The 20,786-nt window shown below is 37.0% G+C and overlaps 1 protein-coding gene across 2 annotated transcripts in view; it reads left to right on the top strand.

Moving 5' to 3' along the window:
* Papolg (poly(A) polymerase gamma) overlaps nt 1-20,098 on the top strand; it is a 28,271-nt gene extending 8,173 nt beyond the window's left edge. Inside the window, exons 6-22 of one of the 2 annotated variants that reach the window (XM_038345873.1) lie at nt 1,260-1,313; nt 3,034-3,145; nt 5,160-5,249; nt 7,960-8,098; nt 9,458-9,530; nt 10,189-10,309; nt 10,642-10,726; nt 11,450-11,503; nt 12,377-12,496; nt 12,919-13,028; nt 14,855-14,976; nt 15,386-15,555; nt 15,936-16,024; nt 16,102-16,322; nt 16,843-16,908; nt 17,085-17,141; nt 18,722-20,098. In XM_038345873.1, coding sequence (XP_038201801.1) covers nt 1,260-1,313; nt 3,034-3,145; nt 5,160-5,249; nt 7,960-8,098; nt 9,458-9,530; nt 10,189-10,309; nt 10,642-10,726; nt 11,450-11,503; nt 12,377-12,496; nt 12,919-13,028; nt 14,855-14,976; nt 15,386-15,555; nt 15,936-16,024; nt 16,102-16,322; nt 16,843-16,908; nt 17,085-17,141; nt 18,722-18,820 — 1,782 coding nt within the window. In that variant the 3' untranslated portion in view covers nt 18,821-20,098. The remainder of the gene's footprint in view (nt 1-1,259; nt 1,314-3,033; nt 3,146-5,159; nt 5,250-7,959; nt 8,099-9,457; nt 9,531-10,188; nt 10,310-10,641; nt 10,727-11,449; nt 11,504-12,376; nt 12,497-12,918; nt 13,029-14,854; nt 14,977-15,385; nt 15,556-15,935; nt 16,025-16,101; nt 16,323-16,842; nt 16,909-17,084; nt 17,142-18,721) is intronic. The other variant, XM_038345879.1, reaches the window with a different exon arrangement.
* Nucleotides 20,099-20,786: the final 688 nt, after the last annotated feature.

Here is a 20,786-nt window from a genome sequence, read left to right as displayed (position 1 = left end):
GACATTTAATATTTTGAAGTTAGAAACAGTTGTAAAAGTAAGGGCTTAGGATTATTGACATACCTCTTAAGTTGTTATATCTTGTTAACATACACAGAAATGAGAAACATGAGTTTATAGCTCTGTAGATTGCTTTTATGTTTAGACTCTTCACCTGTAGCTCTTAGCTCTCTGTCTGAGCCTTGAGTTTCTCATCTTGAAAATAAGAGATTTGGTAATAACTTTTATGAAATATTTTTTGAGGATTAATGTGATAGTAGACTCAAACCACTTACTATAATATCTGATAAATGGTTGGTGCATATCAAATTGTGGAGAATAGTCTTTGTAAGATTCCATTAATGACTCTGTATATCTAGCCTTTATTTAGCAAGTAACCTTTCCATACTAGCAATCTATAAAACACTGGCCGCAGTTCTACCAGTATAATTTGTATGTATGTATTTGCAAGTGTGCAGGGTGATCATACACTTGGTGTGTTGCTTTTGGAGGCCACAGGACAACGTTGAGTGTCCTCCTCAAAAACATTGCCTACCTCCTGTCAGACACAGTCTTCATTGGCCTAGAATCACCAGTTAGGGTAAACTTACTGTCAGTGAGCCCTTGGGATCCTCCTGGTTCCTCAGTGCACCATTGTGCTCCATATTGGGCTCTGTAGATTGAACTCAGGCCCCGTGTTCTCAGGTCAAGTACTGAACTAAGCCAGCCCCTAGCATCGTGTGTGTGTGTGTGTGTGTGTGTGTGTGTGTGTGTGTGTGTGTGTGTGTGTGTGTGATAGATTATATTAGAGCTCTGAATATTTAAAAAAAACACTAATGCTTTTTTGTAATTTTTTTTAATACTCTCATGTAACTCCTGCTCAAACTCATTGTGTAGCCATCAGTGACCATGAGTTTTTGAGCCCCTTGCTTCTCCTAAGTACTGGAGTGGCTTACCTTACAGTTTACACTTAATGCTTTTTGTAATAGTCATTTTCAATTTAGATCCCACAAATAGTGCCCAGATGACAGCAGTTCTGCCTTCTAGTTTCTGACAGATATTCTCAACAGGATAAATCAAATAACAGCTGCAGAGATGATTCCTGTGACCTGAATTACACACGTTATAAAATAGAAGGCCTTAACCTGCATAGTAAAACAAAAATGCTTTTTACTCTTTTTACTTAATAAAATACAAATTAGAAGAAAAGATAGGATATTATATTGACAGTTAGGAAAGGATAAAGCGCTAACCCATGTGTTATTTTTGTCTTTTTATAGGCTGTAGAAGATGCCTTTGTGCCTGTTATAAAATTTGAATTTGATGGTATTGAAGTAAGTATTTAATATTTTTTATTTGAAAATTGAAATATTTAACCTATAATTTTGTTTTAAAATCAGACTTAGCATTGACACATTTTTGTTCGGATTTGGTTTTGGGCTTGGGTTTTGAAGTAATCTCACTAAGTAACTTTAGTTGTCTTCCTGGGAATTAGATTACAGGCATGTACCAGTCGTCCTGGCACTCAGCACATGGTTTAAAGAATTAAATAGCAGTCTTTTCACCTCCTTTCCCACTTCTCTTGGCCACTCACCGTGCACAGTGACCCAGTCTCCATCTCCCCTCATGCTTTTTGTACACAACCTTCCACATCCCATAGTCATCTAGAATAATTTCTCTGTTATAATTTTATTTGGAACAGTGTTCTGTTTACATTATCTTAAAACAGTTTTCAAGTGTACTGAATTACCATTCCTTTGCTTTGGCACATTTTTTTCCCTCAGGAGTTAGTGATTATTTAGTTCTGTTAGTTTGGTTGTTATACCCATGTCTAACTTAAGCCCAGTCTTTTCTGGTCGTCAGCATCTTGAGAAATGTCCACCGAATCTTCTCACCTGTTGTCGTCTCAGCCGCCTGGTGCCCATCTTGGCACAGCTGGCATCTTGTTCTCTCCACCATCTCCTGAAAGTTTCTGTTCCTACTCTAGAATGTTCTTCTTTCTAGATACATGGTACCATTTTACTGGAGCTCATCCATTGGATTTCTGAAAAAGAATTTGTTTTCTTTTTATCTTGCATGCTTAAAAATCACTGAATTCATAATTTTGCTGAGTGCGCCATTCTAGGTAGGAAATGATTTTTTACATACTTTAAGGCCTTCATTGTTTTGTATCTTCTGTGCTGTTGAAAAATATACCATTTTTAGTGTTTCTTCTTTGTATGTATGATCAGTTTTGTATCTTGTTTAGTTGTTTTTATTTTGTCTGCATACTTGTAGAATTATGATGATAACATGCTTTGGTGTGTGTTTTAATTGATGTGCTTGGCATGTAGTAGTCCTCTTCTAGTATGGAAACTCAGTTCTTGGAACTCTTGTTGAGTTCTTTTGAATTTCCTGCTTTTGTTTGCACATGTGTCTTTCTTCATGGAATCTTAACGTTTGTCTGTTGAGTCTCCAGAACAGCTTTCTATAAATTATAAATAAATAAAAGCGCGCACACACACAAAATTCTCCTTTCTCACTTATTAACCACATCTTTATATTTTTTATTCTGCCTTTTGGTCTTATCTTGTCTTTAAAGCTTTGTAATGATTTCTAAAAATACTTTTTATATTTTCTAAATGTTCTTTAAAATTTATTTAGATATTTATTTGTAGCTACCAAATGTTTAAATCTGTTTTCTTTGGTCTACTGGGTCTGTTGCCTTCTGTCTACCTGCTTTCCAGCTTCTGTGCCTTTTGCTGCTGCTTTTTTTTGTTTTGTTTTTCCTAGTAGTTTATGCCATAAGATAAAAACAAACTAAACCAAAACCAAAGCAGATTTTCCTAATAGTTTAGTTGAATTTCAAGAGGGGGGTAAATGTAAACGTGTGTTGGATCTTCTTCTTTATTTCAAGACTTACAATAATTGTCCCACATTCAGTCACTCATAGACCTTTTGATGTTTCATTAGAATGTCTCAAATTAATAATTGGAACTTTTTACATTTTGAGTTGGGGCTGAGGAGAATGGAAAGTAATATTTATCTTCTTTCTTTTTTTACATCTTTCCAAAGATTGATCTAGTCTTTGCAAGACTGGCAATACAAACCATATCAGATAATTTAGACCTAAGAGACGACTCTCGCCTAAGAAGCCTTGATATACGGTGTATCCGCAGCTTAAATGGTGAGTTTCTAAAGAAATCTTAGATGCCTGCTTGAAAACAGTGAAGTAAATAGAGCCTTTTTGCAGAGTTATTGACGCACTATTTTAAGGCTCAGACAATCCAGAATAGTTGGAATACAGCTCAATTTTACAGCACAAGCTTAGTGTGTGCATTCCCGTGTCCCAAATCCAGAAGATTTAGTCATAGTTTTCTTTCTAAAAATAGTATGATCACATTTAAACATCCTAAAAAGTATCATGTAGTTGAAAGATTAAGTTTAGAATGTAGTTCATAAACTTAACTATTTTAGTTTTTAGGAGCCCCGTAAACCTTTAACATTTATTGAGAAGCCCAAAATACATTTGTTCATCTGGGTTATATGTCAGTATTTACCATATCATGATTAAAAACAGTTGTTTAAAATATTTATAATTCACTGGAAAAATATAAATTAGTAGTACATTTTTTATAATTTTTTTTTATATACCAATCCCAGTTGCCCTTCCCTCCTCTCTTCCCATTCTTCCCACCTCATCCCTCTATCCACTGCCTAGGGAAGGTAAGGCCTCCCCTGGGAAGTCAGCTAAGTCTGTCCCAATACCTCATTAAGGCAGGACTAAGCCATCTCCGACTTACCCGGGGGGCCTAGGCTGAGCAAGGTATCTCTCCACAGGGAATAGTCTCCACAAAGTCAGTTCACGCATTAGAATTAGATTTTGATCCCACTGCAGTGGCCCCACATACGGCCCAAGCCACAGCATTGTCACCTGTATTCAGGGAGCCCAATGTGGTCCTGTATTTAAAATAGATTTTGTTTTCTGGTTAACTTAATACCTTGTCACATTAATATCTAGTGATCTGCCTTATGCCTTTTTGCTTTGCCTGCTTTTTTGTTTTTTTTTTTTTAACTATTGTACTCAATTTGGAAAATATTAGTTCTCAAAGTTATTTTTATCTTCCAAATGTTAGCATAGATTTCACTATGAAGTGGATTTTAAATTGTATTGATTAATTAATATTACCACCAATTCTGTCATAAGAGTCTTTAAAGTATTAGAAGCTATCAGGTTCCCAATAGCAGATACAAGTCATTTATAACTATATAACTTGAAAGCTTAAATTCTCTTAATCCATAATAAATAATGTCATTGTTTTCCTTGAGGCAAGGAACTTACCTAAGTTTTCAGAGATTATCTACTTAATACCCAGTATGTAACCTTGTTGATCTGCCAGTTATAACTTCAAGAAACTGGATATTCCTTTAAAATACAACAAAAATGATGATACACTTCTTTCCTTTTGGTTGTTTTTCTCAACTGTGATAGTAGTGAAGATACATTTTTTACCTGTATACTTGGTTGCCACTGCCATGATTGACCTCTAAGGTAGTTTTAGCCATTATTGGCAATACCTCATCAATGCAAAGTTAGCATACTGTGAAAATGGCAACGAAAGATGTAGTTTACTTATAAAAATAGATTTGACCTCACAGATTATTCAGGTTTGAGAGCCACTGATTTATAGTCTCTTGTTTTACATTTTTTTGTTTTTTGTTTGTTTTTGATATTTAAGACAATGTTTTCTGGGTATCCCTGGCTGTCCTGGAACTCATTCTGTAGACCAGGCTGGCCTGGAACTTAGAGATCTGCCTGCCTCTGCCTCCTGAGTGCTGGGATTAAAAGTGAGCACCACTGCGTCCACTTTATTTTGTTTTCCTGAATGTACTAGTAAATTACACTTCTCTGTGGAAAGGATTGTATTGAAATAATAGCAGTTTTGTAAATTGGAGGCATTGTGATTAAGTCAGATGAAGAAGAAACTGAAAAGGAACTCAGACCCACTCTACTTCAGCACTGGATTTCATTACCATGTACTTTAGATTTCTCAAAAGTAAAGGACGTGTGTTTTAAAATTTTAAATTCAGCATGACTTATCATTCATATTTTTAGCATTTGAAAGTTTGAAGGTTAGGAGACAATTTGAATTGACAAAGTTTTGTTCCTTAGTGAAAAATCAATATTTTGTCTTTTTCAGGGTGTAGAGTTACTGATGAAATTTTGCACTTAGTGCCAAATAAAGAAACCTTTAGACTCACCCTAAGAGCAGTCAAATTATGGGCAAAACGTAAGTATCCCAAGTCTTTTATGTGTCTGTTCTAAAATTCTAATTTTCTGTTGCCAGTAATTGAAGCACGTATGAAGACTCTGGCTTTACTGATGCCATTGAGGGTTGATGGCCAATAAACTTGGAGAAGCTGCTTTTCAGGTGTAGTGGTCTGTGTGTGACTTTCTATCCTCCCATGTGCAGGGGTGTGTGTGTGTGTGTGTGTGTGTGTGTGTGACTCATAAAAGGCCTAGTTCTGCTCTGACATGGGTCATTCTATACATTTCTAACTGTATTCAGACTGAGGAAATGGCTCAGTAGGTAGGAGCACTTGCTGCAGGAGCTGAGTTTGAATCTCTAACACACATGCGAAAGGCGAGGCATGACTGTGTGTGTCAGTAACCACAAACTCAGCACCGTAGGGCAAGAAATCAGGCAGGGAGTAAAAGCAGGACACCCACAGGCTTCCTCTGACCTGCAAGTGCATGTACCTGTACACACATGTTCATGCGTACTACACACACACACACACACGATTTTTTAAAGAAAAAGAATAATGATAATGGTCTGAAGAATGAATTATTAAATAATTTTGTGGCCATGCAACCAAAATTGAATGTGCTCACATACTCCAATAAACCTTTTTGGTATAGCCTGCTGTAAACTTGGTCTCTAGAAAGCTATTACTCCTAAAACCTGTATAACCTTTTAACTGTATGAATAATGTAGGCCTTTGTAAGACAGTGCTAAGTACTTTCATGTAGAAGATACCTAAACACAGTGTGGTACAGCAAAATCACACACATAAAAATGATCTGTGTGAAACACATATGATAGATGGAAATTGCTGAACCCAAAGGTGGTTTGAGTGAGTCTGAATGCGTAGTGAGTGTAAATGCCCAGGGCATTAATGTCCACTACTGTAGACTTATGAACACTGTGTACTTTAGTCTTGCTGATTTATAAAAGGTTTTTTCTTCAATAATAAATTAAGCTCAGCTTATTGTAACTTTTTGTTGTAAACTTAATTTTTAAAAGCTTTTTAATTTCTGTGTAATGATATAAACACAGATTGGACATGGTGGCACATGCAAATCATTCTAGTGTTGAGTAGGCTCAGGTTGTAGGCAAGAATGGTGGCTCCTATCACTGTTCCCAGTGGGATGCTGAGGATGCTTACTGGGGTGTAGGAGTTAGAAGCCAGCCTCATTTCCAGCCAGCGTCACTGAATTTTTTGATGGTTCTTTTTTTTTCTGGCCTTTGCTCTTCTCTTACCTCTTCATCTACACATTTTTTCATCCCCATTATAATCTTAAAGCCCGCCATCATGTACATGGTACGTGGTTAAATGACATGGTTTGGTTCATGACTGCACTGAAGCAGTGTTGCGCTTCAGGCATGAGGTTCACAGAGTCTACAGAGCTCTCCATAAAGCATTTGACTGTGGAAACATTTATGTGCATTTACAGATCCAGTTAACTCTGTGACTGGTAATCACTTGAAATGGCCAACTAAGGGATTTTTAAATTTGTTTTATTTCATTGACTTTAATTCTCAACAGAAGGTAAAATAACGTTCATATAAAAATCTTGTACATATATAGTATTGTCATTCCTAAAGCCAGAGTAGGCACAGTTGCGTGTTCATGCACTGGTGAATGAATAAACAGACATGGTGATCCACACTGCCAAATATTGTTTTGCAATAAAAAGGAATGCAGTACAACATATGATTGTTGACACCTCTTTGTTGAGTGTGCCAGAAGTTATCCAAAAGACAACATGTATGCTTTGATTTATATGAATTAAAATGTCCATAATTAGGACAGAGCTATGAAAGACAGAAGGTAGATGACTGGTTGCATAGGTCTTCAGATCCAGAGTACGGGGTTTCTTTTTGACGAGCGTGCTCTAGGAGTGACGGTGGTGGTTGCACAGCTACAAGTACACCAACAGTTACTAAAGTGTATAGTTTAAGTGAATCAGTCTTGTGCTTTATATGTTGTGGGCCTAAAGCAAGTGGTATTTGCCTGTAGCCTTAAATAATTAGGATCATGTGATTTGTATTAAAACAACAGCATGAACATTTTGTGTCTTTATAAACTAAACACTGTATTTTGTCAATTTTCACATAAGTTTTTATATTTATCATGTCTAAACTGATGTAGAATTTTTACCTCTATATATGGAACATAATGTCGCAATGTGTAATCAGGGCACATTAGGTTTAATGGTATGGTAATAGTTTCCATAGATTTCTATAAAAATCATCATTTCACAAGTGAGTCTAATGTCATTGGTGTGTTGTTCACAATGGAGAGGTATCCAAAACTGAAGTGTGTTGTCAGCTTTATGTCGGTTTTAAAATACTACCCACGTATATAATTACTTACTGATGAAATGTTCTTTCTTACCTACTGTCTTCTGTTTGTTTCTCTCTTTAACTGCAAATATGTCAAAATAGGGCCTGGGGATTTAGGAATAGTTTCAGTAGCATTATCAATCAGAACAGTCGGCACTAAAACAGGGAACTGAGGTCATTGTATGTTAGGGGGCAAAGCAGAACAGCTACAAGCAGAAAACTACAAGTTTCCAAAACTGACTCTGAGCCTAGTGTGATGTTCTGCTTATCATTTCAGTTTGAATTCAGTCTTAGGAATGAATGAAGTTATTCTGTTGTATTTCAAGCATGATAGACCTGAATAATAATTAACAAATGTTTGTTTTCATAGGTCGTGGTATTTATTCCAATATGCTGGGATTCCTTGGTGGAGTCTCCTGGGCAATGCTAGTTGCCAGAACTTGCCAACTGTATCCAAATGCAGCAGCTTCAACTTTAGTTCACAAGTTTTTTTTAGTTTTTTCCAAATGGTAAGCATATACTTTAAGTAATTATTAACTCATATAGATATGTTTAAAAAAAGTTAAAGAACTGTAGCCAAATGTAGTGGCTTATACCTGTAATCCTAGCAGGTTTTTAGATCTATTCCTGCCTAGAGAACTTTAGGCAGGAATATTGTTATAAGTTTGAGGACAGTGGGCTCCATAGTCTGTTTTATTAGTCCTGGCGAGAGAGAGAGAGAGACAGAGAGAGACCCTATCTCATTAAAAAAAACTGCATATATATTTTGTTTTACCTTCATTAAAAGCTTTAAAACATATTTAGCCTGAGAGAATGAGACATCCAGATTCATAGTTTGACCAATATGACTTGTAATTTCCCTATGGTGCAATAGAACACCAAAACTTCTCTGACTCCTTCTTCACCGACAGACATTTTCCTATCCTCTTCTCACCCTGCTCTTGTAGCCTCCGCCAGCTCCTATTCTACTCTCACCTCCTGTGAGAGCCACAACTTTAGATTTCCTTGTCTGAGTGAGACAGATCCTGAAGGATTTTCTGTGCCCTGTCTTTCAGTTAATGACCTCCAGTACTACCTATGTTATCACAAGTGACATGATTGTGTTTCCCTACCCCTGTTTTGGAAAGGGGGTTTTACTCTGTAGCCCAGGCTTGTATACAACTTTTATTCCTCTTGTCTCAGCTTTCTAAGTTATTGAGTTCACAAATGTGTATCACCACACTGAGTTTTGCTTCCTTTCTTTTTCTTTTTTGTTTTTATTTTAAGTGTATGAGTGTATGTTTTACCTGCATGTGTGTTTACCACTTGTGTGCCTGGTGCCTGTAGAGGTCAGAAGAGGGCATCAGATCCCCTGGAACAGAAGTACAGACAATTGTGAGCCTTCCATGTAGATGCTAGGAATTGAGCCTGTGTCCTCTGGATGAGCAGCCAGTGCTCGTAACCCCTGTACCTCTTTTTAAAAACTCAGTAAGGTAACTTGAGGAGTTTGTAAATGTGAGCCTTGTCTTAAGATCTTAAGACTATAGAATCCCCATAGATTTTGGTTTTGTACATTAAGCTGGCCGGGTAAAATGGAGATGATAATCATAACTGCTTCATACATGTGCTAGTATTTTCAACAATGTTACTCATTGCTGTTATATCATCAGAATAAAATCTATGAAAGCAGATGAGAAAGAAGAGACAAATTCAAGTACAAATTGCTTCTCACTAACGAAGGACTGTTGCCATTTCTGCAAATAAACAGATTCTTCCTCTTGTACTTTATACTTTGCCATGTGAAGATTGAGACAGTTTAATACTTTTAATATTTTATATAGCAACTGAAGTGAGAGTCTGTTTGAATTAATTCACTTTACTTATGCTAGGGAATGGCCAAATCCTGTGCTGTTGAAGCAACCAGAAGAAAGCAACTTGAATTTGCCTGTCTGGGATCCTCGGGTATGAGAATTCACTAAGGAAAAGGGCCTTACTCTAAATCATAGTCTTGCTAAAGATTATCCCTTCTTCCTACACACCTTTCTTACGCAGCAAGAGTTCTTGTCTCCCTTTGCTGTGGATTTAATGTTGATCCAAATGTTAAATCATTAAAAGTTGCCCAAATATGATCAGATAAGTGGGTGTATTAAAGACAGTATCATAACCCATCATTAAAAAACTGTGTCACAAGTAGTTACTTATAATGAAGCACTGAAATATATAAAAATGATATTTTGCAGTACAGTTTAAAGCAGATTCATAATTCTCACATAGATTCCTTTTTAATTTTGAAATTCCAATTTAGTAAGAGTAGGCACCCATTTCTATATATAATTGAAGATAATGTCATTGTAGTTATTATATTTCTATAATTCTGAAAGACTTCCTTATATGATGCATCATATGATAGATTTGCTGAGGAAAATTAATTTCTGCAGAGCTTTGACAAACAAATATATCTCTCTTCAGAAATAAATGCAGTTCAGTAGAGAAATACCTTCTTAGAATTGAGGGAATTTTATATTAAATTTATATTTCATATTCTTCAGACTTTGGGGAAAATGAAGTGATGACTACTCAGTTAGGGGAACAGATAATTATCCTGCTTCTGATTTTACAGGTGAATCCATCAGATAGATATCATCTTATGCCCATAATTACCCCTGCCTACCCACAACAGAATTCTACATATAATGTGTCTACATCTACTCGAACAGTAATGGTAGAAGAATTTAAACAAGGTAAATATGTTTGGCTCTCTTTTCTCTTACATATTCCCAAACCTTTGACTGACAATTTTATTCTACACTGGAGCTATTGATTGGCAATTAGAATTCTGTAACCCTTAATTCTTTGTAAAACTTCAAATGCTTTCCAAAATATATAATATTAAGGCCAAAATTTGAGTCAGTCCAGTTTGGTAGAATTTGACTTTTGTGTTCTAAGAAACAACATAATGTCTTTACATTTCTAAGTCAAGCATTTGTGGGTTAGATGGTTTGGATTAAATACAAGAGCTGGTCATTTTTCAAAATTAGACTTAGTTTCTAAAAAACCCTTTGTTTTTGTTTAGGTCTTGCAGTTACGGATGAAATTCTTCAAGGGAAATCAGACTGGTCCAAACTCTTAGAGCCACCAAATTTCTTTCAAAAATATAGGTATTTAAATGTTGGTAAAAATGTCAACCTTTTGTCTTATTTTGGTGGGTTTTTTATTGTTGTTGTTTGCCGTTTTTGTTTTAAAGGGGGCTAGGTTGTACATGACTGGGTGTGCCTACCATAGTGCTCACGTGGAGGACAGAGGACAACTTGCAGGTGTTATATCTGCATGGGTCCGGGTGACAAGCACCTTTACCTACTAAACCATTTTGTTGGACCCTCATCTATTCATTCATTCATTCAAGAGTCAGAGCCTCACTGTGTATTCCAGACTAGCCTGGAACACACTTACTCTGTAACCCAAGTTGGCCTGGAATTTGCAGTGATTCTCCTTCCTCATCCTCATGAGTAGTAGAGTTAGTTCTGTGTATGACGCAGCACATGTCCAATAAGAATTTAAATGTATAAAGCTAGTTATGACAGATGACAGATATTACTTAGATTTCTTAAGCAAGGTAGAAATAGGCTAATAGAAGCCCTCAGTTGTTACAGCACCCTCTTTCTAGTAGGAGCTAGTCCAGCCTTTGTGACAGTTTCTAAAGTGAGTCAGCTTTTAATTGTGGGGTCTATTGTTTTGTGAAAATAAAGTATACTGTAACTTTTAGACACTCTGTACATGTTTTGTTCATTGGGAAGAAGAAAGAAAAATAGATTTTAAAAATCAGATTAATGATGTTTCTGACTTTTTTTTAATCCCTGATTATTGCTGCAAATCCTTTCTAGGCATTATATAGTATTGACTGCCAGTGCATCAACAGAAGAAAATCATCTCGAATGGTAAGACTTACGTTTCAAGTTCTCTTATGCACTGTCTGATGATATCAATAGTGCCATGGTGCTTTACCACTTGCTTGGCTTTCATAGTCAGTATGTTTAGTGGTGACTGATGTCCATGGTGGAGAGTGAGCATCAGCAGTGATAGAAGGCTGTGGTGCAGATTGTACTTGCTCATTTTCAGAATCAGAATGCAGTGAAGTTTAGAAGAATTCTGGTGTTCTGATGCCCAGCTACATCTTATTATTATTGTTCCCCTCCAAAACTGAAAGGGAAGACACTTTATGTATCTTTTTAACTTAGAAGGAGGTATGCTTATTTCAAGAATTATGTGTGTATGTTAGCTTTTCTTGGTTTATAATATTTAAAGTAGTTTAGGGTTTACTCAAAGATATAAAAGTAGAAATGATTGAAGAATGCACTAAATAAAAGTTTTAGTTTATGCTTAGATTCTTACTATTTTAGACTTAACCAGGGTATTTTTGTAGTCAGAAATGCATTAAATTTAGGTCAGTTCTTTTATAAGCATAAAGTCACTTAAATTTGACATATGCTTGATTGATGATGATGATGATGATGATGATGATGATGATGATGATGATGATTAGTGAGAGAGTCTGCTTGTGCCACAGCATGTATATAGGTATCACTATTGACATCCAGGGCTCCAGTTCGGGTTGTCAGGCTTGCATGGCAAACACTTTGAGCTGTTGAGCCATGTTGCTATACCAATTGGTATTTTTAAAAATCCCTACTATAATTGACTTTATTTTTAAGTGAACATACAAAACTTGGTAGTTGATATATTACTTGGTTTACTTGAATATAGTTGTCAGATTTAATTTGAGTTCATAGAAATCTTGTTGTTTACCTCAGGGTTGGATTAGTGGAATCTAAAATCCGTGTGCTTGTTGGAAACTTGGAGCGTAATGAATTTATTACTCTTGCCCATGTGAATCCCCAGTCATTCCCAGGAAACAAAGAACATCATAAAGCGTAAGTTGCCCTTAAATAAATGTCTTAAATAATGTTATTTGACATATTTATTGTTTTAGTGAGTTTTAAGATTGTCTTTAACAAACATTGATGGAGGAATGATATATGTGACCATGTATTATTATATAAGTACATGCTGCAATAGTTAGTAAACCTCAGCAAAAACTCCATAGTAGTGTTTGGAACATCTTTTAAATATATATTCAGTAATATATTAATTTTTTAAAAACTTCCATACTATTCAATTTTCTTTTAAAACAATACTAAACGACTACACCAATGTTCTGGATATAATTTTAAGAATTTGGCTACATCACTGAAATCTATTAATCAGGTAGAGAAAAGAAACTAAGTTTTAATTTTCCAGTAGCATTTGTTAGATTGAAAGAAAAAAAAACTAATGAAAATGTCTTTCTTTATAGCAACAATTACGTATCAATGTGGTTCCTCGGAATAATTTTTCGGAGAGTAGAAAATGCAGAAAGTGTTAACATAGACTTGACATATGATATACAGTCATTTACTGATACAGGTAAGACATCATAATCATGGGGCGGTGATTCCCAACCATGGCTGTAACTCAATGCCATCTGTTTAGGGTCTATCTGGAGATACTTTTTAATTCCCAGTTTGGTTAAATCAACCCATATTGTAGAAACTGGTGCTGCTGTTGGAAAAAGGAAAAGAATGATGAAATAATTTCTAAGCTATAATAAGGGTACTCAGATTATGGACAGAATGCTTCCATTCACTTTACAAAAGAGACATACTTAACTGCAGAGGATATTTCTGGCAGAATTTTTTTAAAGGCACTGCTGGTTGCTTCTTAGTCTGAGAACCAGCCACTGTGCTCAGGGGACAGGGAGTGAGACTCCCTAGGTACTCCTAAATCACTTAAATTTTGTAATATCTTAATGTGTTTTCTGTTTGAAAATAAAACTAAACTCCACAGATGACTTTCCTGTGTGTTTAGCCAGAGATTATAATCTCAGTCATAAACATGAATTGATTTTTATGTTTCTCATATTAAATAATCATCATTAGTTACAGATTTGCTGAATGTGTTCCAAGATCAATAGAAAAACATTGTTCATCATATCCAGCCCCAGCCACACCTCTCCATTGTAGACTGGGCTAGTGTTGACTGGTGTAGTGTGCACATTCATGCTGTTAGTATTCTTGACACACAAGAGTTTTGTAAATTCCTTATAAAGTCCTCATGTTTATCCTGGTAATGTAGACTCCTGTGCTTCACCTTCAGACTATGAAGTCACGTTCTGAGGAACCAGAGACTGCAATTTGAACAAGTACTCTTGATAATCATAAGAATCTCAAATAAAATTATGTATACAAATTAGGGATCAGTTGTCTCAAGAAGGAAAAAGCTGAGATGCTCATTTATTAAAGTTTTTAAAATACTCTTTTCCACACGCTGACACTCTCGGTCCCACAGTATTAAATAATGTGCCACATTCCATAGCATTTGCAGTACAAAACAACCTTCCTGCCTGTCTTCAGTGGACTTAACAGCTAATTGGCCGAACACAAAAATACCTTAATTTGTGTGCTAATACAACTGGTCTTCACAAGGTAGGAGAAGTGCTAGAACAGAAGTCTAGAGCCACATGTCTCCGGATGCAGTCCAGGTGTCCAGGCTTTCTGAAACTGGTTTCTCAGCCTGTCAACTGAAGACAGACTTGCAGATGGCCTCCGGTCTCCTGTGTTCTGTATCTGATATGGGCTGTGATGAGAAAGCAGTCACAGATAGAAGCAGGACTTGAATTGCATTTTGGATATTTGATATAATTATTGTCTTAGGTGGCTGCAGAGACAACTTAGAGGTTCAGAGTGCTGGCTGCTCTCCCAAGGGCCTAAGGCTTGGTTCCCCAGCACCCACATGAAGGCTTACAACTACTATCTGTAAGTCCAGTCCCAGCGAATACAGTATTTTCTTCTGACCTCTGCAGGCACCAGACATGCACATGTCACACAGACTTATACGCAGGCCAGAATACCCATATTTATATGAAGAAAAAGAATTACCTTAGACTCAGACAAGTAATTATGAGGAACGATTGCTGTTTTGAAAAGAACAAAGAACAAGATTTGGAAAAAAACAATTTGCGATATATTTATTTTGTTAACGGGGGCTAATTTTATAAGAAAGCTTTTAGAAGATATACACATAGAAGCAGTCAGTTCTTACACAGTACTGTGACACAGTGGAAGTCTTAGAATATTTGTTCCATGAGAGGATGTATGTTTAGTGGGGGATAAGCGGTCTGTGCATTTCAGAAAAGGGAAACAGCTTATAGTTCAGAAAGAAATTTCCCATTTAACATATTAACATTGTTACAGTGTACAGGCAGGCAAACAATATAAATATGTTAAAGGATGGAATGAAAATCGAAGCAACTCATGTAAAGAAAAAACAACTTCATCATTATCTACCTGCAGAGATTCTTCAAAAGAAGAAAAAGGTGGGTCTGTAGTCCTAATTCTCTAGTATGCTTCCATTGAAAAGGTTGATCTTAACCGGGCGGTGGTGGTTCACACCTTTAATCCCAGCACTAGGGAAGCAGAGGCAGGTGGATCTTTCTGAGTTCGAGGCCAGCGTGGTCTACAAGAGCAAGTTCCAGGACAGGCTCCAAAACTATAGAAAAAAATCCTGTCTCAAAAAACAAAAACAAAACAAAACAAAAAAAACAAAACAGTTGATCTTGAAACCAAATTTGAACTTTACACCTACACCTCCTCCAAACCTATTGGGAAAGATGATGTAGACAGTCGGTCTGAAATTCACCTTAAACCAGAGACAGGTTGCTTTTGTGTGCTTTAGAATATTCTCATTTGCTTTTGAAACCCTAACGGCGTCTTTGTCTTCCACAGAGTCTTTCTGATGTAAGCCGGACTTCAGGTGGTCTTCAGTCCAAAAGATCATCTCTGGATAGCAGCTGTCTGGATAGCTCCAGAGACACCGATAGTGGGACACCTCTTCACTCGCCAGTGTCTACGAATAAGTCTTCCAGCCCAGACAGCCCTGCGGGAGAAGCAGAGAGGTGTGTGTCCAAACATCCTTCTAGGCTGTTTTTGCAGGATGATGAGAATTTTCTGTACCTTTCCTAAAAGACCTGTCTGCGTCGCTAAAAGAACTTCCTCTTACTGGCTCCTAGTTCCCTGTTGAGGGCACTTGGCGGTGTGTGCTGTGCTCCAGGGTCCCTCCAGGCGAAGGGCTCGGGGATGGTCCGGTGCCCATGAACGCACACATTTTCTACTTAGATATTCCCTCTTGATTGTCCTTGTGTTATCTGACTACTCTGTTCTTCTAGCGAAGAAGGTTGAAATACTAGAAAGAAATCGTACTGAATGTTAAAGTGAGAGCTTTTAAAATCAGTAGTGGTGAGATCAGTTAATAATGATAATTTTATTCTTTTACTAGGAATAGTACTGAGCCTGCAACTGTAGTTGTAGAGAAGCTGCCAAGTGTCCCCCCAGCTCAAGGGCTGTCCATTCCAGTCATTGGTGCAAGTAGGTGTCTAAACTTAGTTGTTAACAATTCTGCTACATAAATATTTGAGTACTAAAATTGTTTTTGTACTTTTCAGAGGTTGATCCTACAGCAAAAGCTGCATCCTCCCCATCTGTATGTACCATTCCTACTGTAGTAGGACGTAACGTTATTCCTAGAGTCACCACACCTCACAACCCTGTCCAGGGACAACCGCATCTAAATGGACTCTCTACTATAAGTAAGAATGTTACACCCAAAAGATCCCATTCGCCACCTACAGATGGGACTTCAAAGAGGTTGAAAGACATAGAAAAGGTAAACTTATGACTTTAGTAGTGATTACTCATTGATTTTTTTTTTTAAACTTAAAATAATAGTAAAGAAACTGAGTTTTCCTTAACCATGTAAGCTCTCCACTGGGAGCTGTTCTGTTTGAAAAGAATATTTCAAAACCTTTAGGAACAATATTTGTTCATCCTGTATTCAAATTACTCATATCTGAAAGTTTGCTTGATTGGTTTGTTTCTTGACTTACACAAAAGTTAAGGAGACAAATATAATTGTGCATTTTTTCTATTATATGGATCTTCTTAGCTTTCAGCAGATGATAACAAAATATTTTGTTAGAATCTGAATTGATTAAACCGAAAAGATTACTTAGGCTGCCGAAATTAAGGGTAGCAGTTGAGTTCAATATAATTTTAGTTGTAGTTAATTGAAGGCATTAAATTGTTGTCATTTTTGATGATTGATCAATTAGTCTCCCGTTTCATATTGATTTGTATGGTCTTTGCAGATATATAATAGCGATTCATTTTTATTGTTTATGCCTTAGTTTATTCGACTTGAGTCAGCATTTAAAGACTCCCGTGCTGCCGAGGATAGGAAAAGAAAACCAATGGTAAATACGCTAATACCGCACTCGGAATGTGAGCTTAAAGAGCAGTAGGCTGTGGAAAGCACTGTAGAAAGTACTTAGAGTCATCAGTTTTTGATTATGATTTACTTTTAAGTAGGAATAAGTGTTGGAAATGGTAAGAAAATTTAAAATTGTGTTTTTAATCCTTTTATTTTTAGGATGCCATTGGTGGAGAATCTATGCCCATTCCAACTATTGACACGTCACGGAAAAAGGTAATAGATAATAGATAGTTCTAGAGGTAAAAACAAGTTAAAAAAAAAAAAAACTTAAGAAACTAAAACTAAATCCAAGTATTTAGAAGACTGAGGCAGGAAGAATGCTTCAAGTTCAAAACTAACCTAAGTAAAACCATGTCTCCGAGACCAGCAGTGTGGTTGGGGTCAGGACTGGGGATGACAGATAGTGTACAGTTCTGAGTGGACATTGCTCAAGAGTCTAGGAGAGAAAACAGTTCGAAAGACTTGTGGCCTACTCAGATTTCGGTCTGCTTTATTTCTCTGGATACTTGGTTGCATGGCACAGGTTTCTTATTAATGCCAAAGATAGCTTTTGTTCTATACACTGCTTTCAGAATTTAAGTTATTAGAAATTAAATACGGTGAGCACGGAAAGCTAATGAGCAGGTGTTAGGAAGGAGCCCTGCCCTGAGTGTACAGAATAGGTGGCTTCTTTTCTTCCACGGAGGAGCTTCTTCCCTAGTCAGCCCTCACTGTGTCAGGACTTTTGGAACCAAAGTGATCTCTGTTACACAGCTCATGCTGCAGGACTGCCTTACAAAAATATATACTAAATATGATAGTGGTAGGAAATATATACTAAATATGATAGTGGATAGGAAATATATACTAAATATGATAGTGGATAGGAAATATGTACTAAATATGATAGTGGATAGGAAATATATACTAAATATGATAGTGGATAGGAAATATTGGGGTGGATATTTAAATATAAGAGTGAATGGCAGAGTATGTTATAAAATACTTCAAGCACAGCTAGTGGTGGTGGTACATGCTTTAATCCCAGCGCTCAGGAGTTAGGCAGGTAAATGTCTGAATACCAGGAAAGCCAGAGCTACATGGAGAGACCTATGTCAAAAATAAGCAAAACCAAAAAACCATTCAAGTATAAGTGAGTAGAAGTGTATAATGTCTGAAGTTTGGTTATGCTATATAAATCTTCATTGTCCTATTCTCTATTTCTATGTCTGAACTTTTTACTAATTCATTTGCTTATTTTTGGTGCTGGGGGTTGAACTCAGAACCTCATGCCTGCCTCACAAGTGGTCTGCCACTGACCACATCCTCTGCTTTACATTGTTTCTTTCACACAGTACAAGAGCTAACGGAGGGAGGTGACTCTCAGTGCCAGATCTTCCTGTAGAGTGTTCTCCTTTACTTCACAGTCTTAAGACTTTCCTCTTTAGTCACCCCGCACTTCTGTTGCTCAGCGTCATTGCCCAGCGTTAGGGACAGTAGAGTTCCTTATACATTTCTCAGTGGTGACTGAGTTAATAAAGTCCTCTTCTCCAGAGCCCTCCTCACATTGCTGCCACTTCTACTTTCTCTACTCTGCTTCTCAGTTTTGACTTTTAAAAGGCCTGAGAGTAAAAAAGTACTTAGAATGAATGGAAGAGGAGCTGTTGTGTGCACCTGTGAATGTCAGGGTGTAGGGCTGTGGAGAAAAAGTCCAAGTAGAGTTGGATGGTTGATTATTAGATGAATGAGCCCTCATAGCATGGGGTGTGCATGCATGTTTGTACATTCACACTTCTTTGTCTCCCTTTCAACAGAGACTACCCAGTAAAGAACTGCCAGATTCATCATCTCCAGTTCCAGCAAGCAACATCCGTGTCATCAAAAACTCCATCCGACTGACTCTGAACCGGTAATAGCAGTGCCTCTTCCCTTAGTGACTGTGCAGTCACACAGTGGCATAGATGGCGTGACAGTTCCCGTCAACAGCCTCATGACCTTGGAGTGGTTTTGAACTCTCACATTTGACCTTGAGATGCTGTGGCATTCTCACTGATTGCTACGTGCCCTCTGAGGATCACCTGCTAGTAAATGTCACCTACAGTATTATGGCTTTGCATTTTGAGGTTTTACTGCCTTAACTTTTGATGTTTGTTTCTCTGTCTTGGGAACCAGTTCTTGGCCACTTGGACTTTGGTAAAACAAGCCCTGAACTGTGTTTGTCTGTTTGTTTGTTTGTTGGGGTTTTTTGTTTGTTTGATTGGTTTTTTGTTGTTGTTGTTGTTTAAGTCTTATGTTGTAATCATTGTATAGAGCTAAAAAAGTTAAAACAAAAAAAAACCTGTCTTGTAATTTTCCAAATGTTTGTATGTTTACTTTAGCATTGAAGCCACTTTGTAAAGCCCGAGGTTAATGAATGTGAGATATGTTTCTGCTTCCTTCGTTTGTGCAGATGTCTATTTTGTTAATTTATTTTTTTCAGATTGGCACATAAATATTTAAACTATTTTTTGTGCTTTTGTCCGGATGTTGCATAGTTTCCAGGGAGGACTAGTCCAGTGACTACACAAGAGTTGGGCACCATAAATTCTCAGTATTTTGCCTCCCATGGAGGTCTTCAAAATGCATCTTTATTAAAAATCAGACTATAACCAGGATACTGAAAGTCAGTATATGAATGGTGAAATTGTTACATGTCTTACTATCTCATGACATTCTTGTTAGCTGATTGGTATTTTTTACAAAGGAAGAATTCATCCCACCATCAATGATAAGATACATTTAAGTATGGCAGACTTGTATTTTTGAAGTATAAAATTAACTCAGCATGGTAATCCCTCACCATAACTTCCAACAGTCTCTTCATGGATTAGGCATGCAGAATAAGCAGTGGATTTTATTGAAACCTCAAAGCATTTTTGAATGACATTGTTACCAACCATTAATTGGCTCAGGACCTTTGTAGTTTTATTTAACTATATGAGTTGTCTTTTTTTACACTGCTTTTTTCAGTGCATTTCTTAATATTTTTTAAGTTTCATGAATGCATGCTCAGTTTATTAAAAGTCCACAACCATGTAATTCTTGTAATCTGTTGACTCCGTGTTTTGTAAATGAAGTCGTATGTATTTTCAGAGTATTTTTGTATGTACTGTAAGATATCATCTTTTCAAAGAGAAACTTTAAAACCGTTACTGTCTGTCTTTAATTTTTTGACTAGGCTTAATTAATATATTTAGAATGAAACTCAGCAGAGCCAGGAAACCTTCAGCTTTCATTCAGCTGTGTAGTAGGGCCAGAGGGGAATACAGTGGAGTAGTGCAGGGTTCACAGACACATGGGAGAGAGAACAGCCCATTTTCACTTACACACCCTTTACAGCAGGTTTACACCCTTACGTGGCGACTGTCCTAGTGTTGTGCCCTCCCTGCCCGTTCTGATCTGAGGGTGTGCTGCTCCATGTTCTGTGTCAGAGGCCAGGAGTTGTGGCTTCTTTGGCAGTGCCATTTCATAGTTAACCTCTCCCTAAATTTAAATGTTTGCAAATATGCAAAACTAAGTGATTATTAAAGGACTGATGGGTGTTGGTGACACACACTGTTAATCCCAGCACTCGGGATCTCTGAGTTCGAGGCCAGCCTGGTCTACAGAGCAAGTTCCAGGACAGGCCCCAAAGCAACAGAGAAACCCTGTCTCGAAAAACCAAACACACACACACACACACACACACACACACACACACACACGGGACTGACACCTGACCTTGAACCTAGAAAAATTATTTGAATTATTTAATGGGGAGTTTAAATCTTATTCCAAGAAGGAACAAGCCTGGCCCCTGACAGTATAGTAGTTTTTTTTTTTCTTAGACTAAGGGTCCAT

Source organism: Arvicola amphibius, chromosome 1 (assembly GCF_903992535.2).
Source record: "Arvicola amphibius chromosome 1, mArvAmp1.2, whole genome shotgun sequence".
Classification (NCBI taxonomy): domain Eukaryota; kingdom Metazoa; phylum Chordata; class Mammalia; order Rodentia; family Cricetidae; genus Arvicola; species Arvicola amphibius.
The sequence above is the reverse complement of the archived record's forward strand: the minus strand, read 5'-3'. Positions and strand labels throughout refer to the sequence as shown.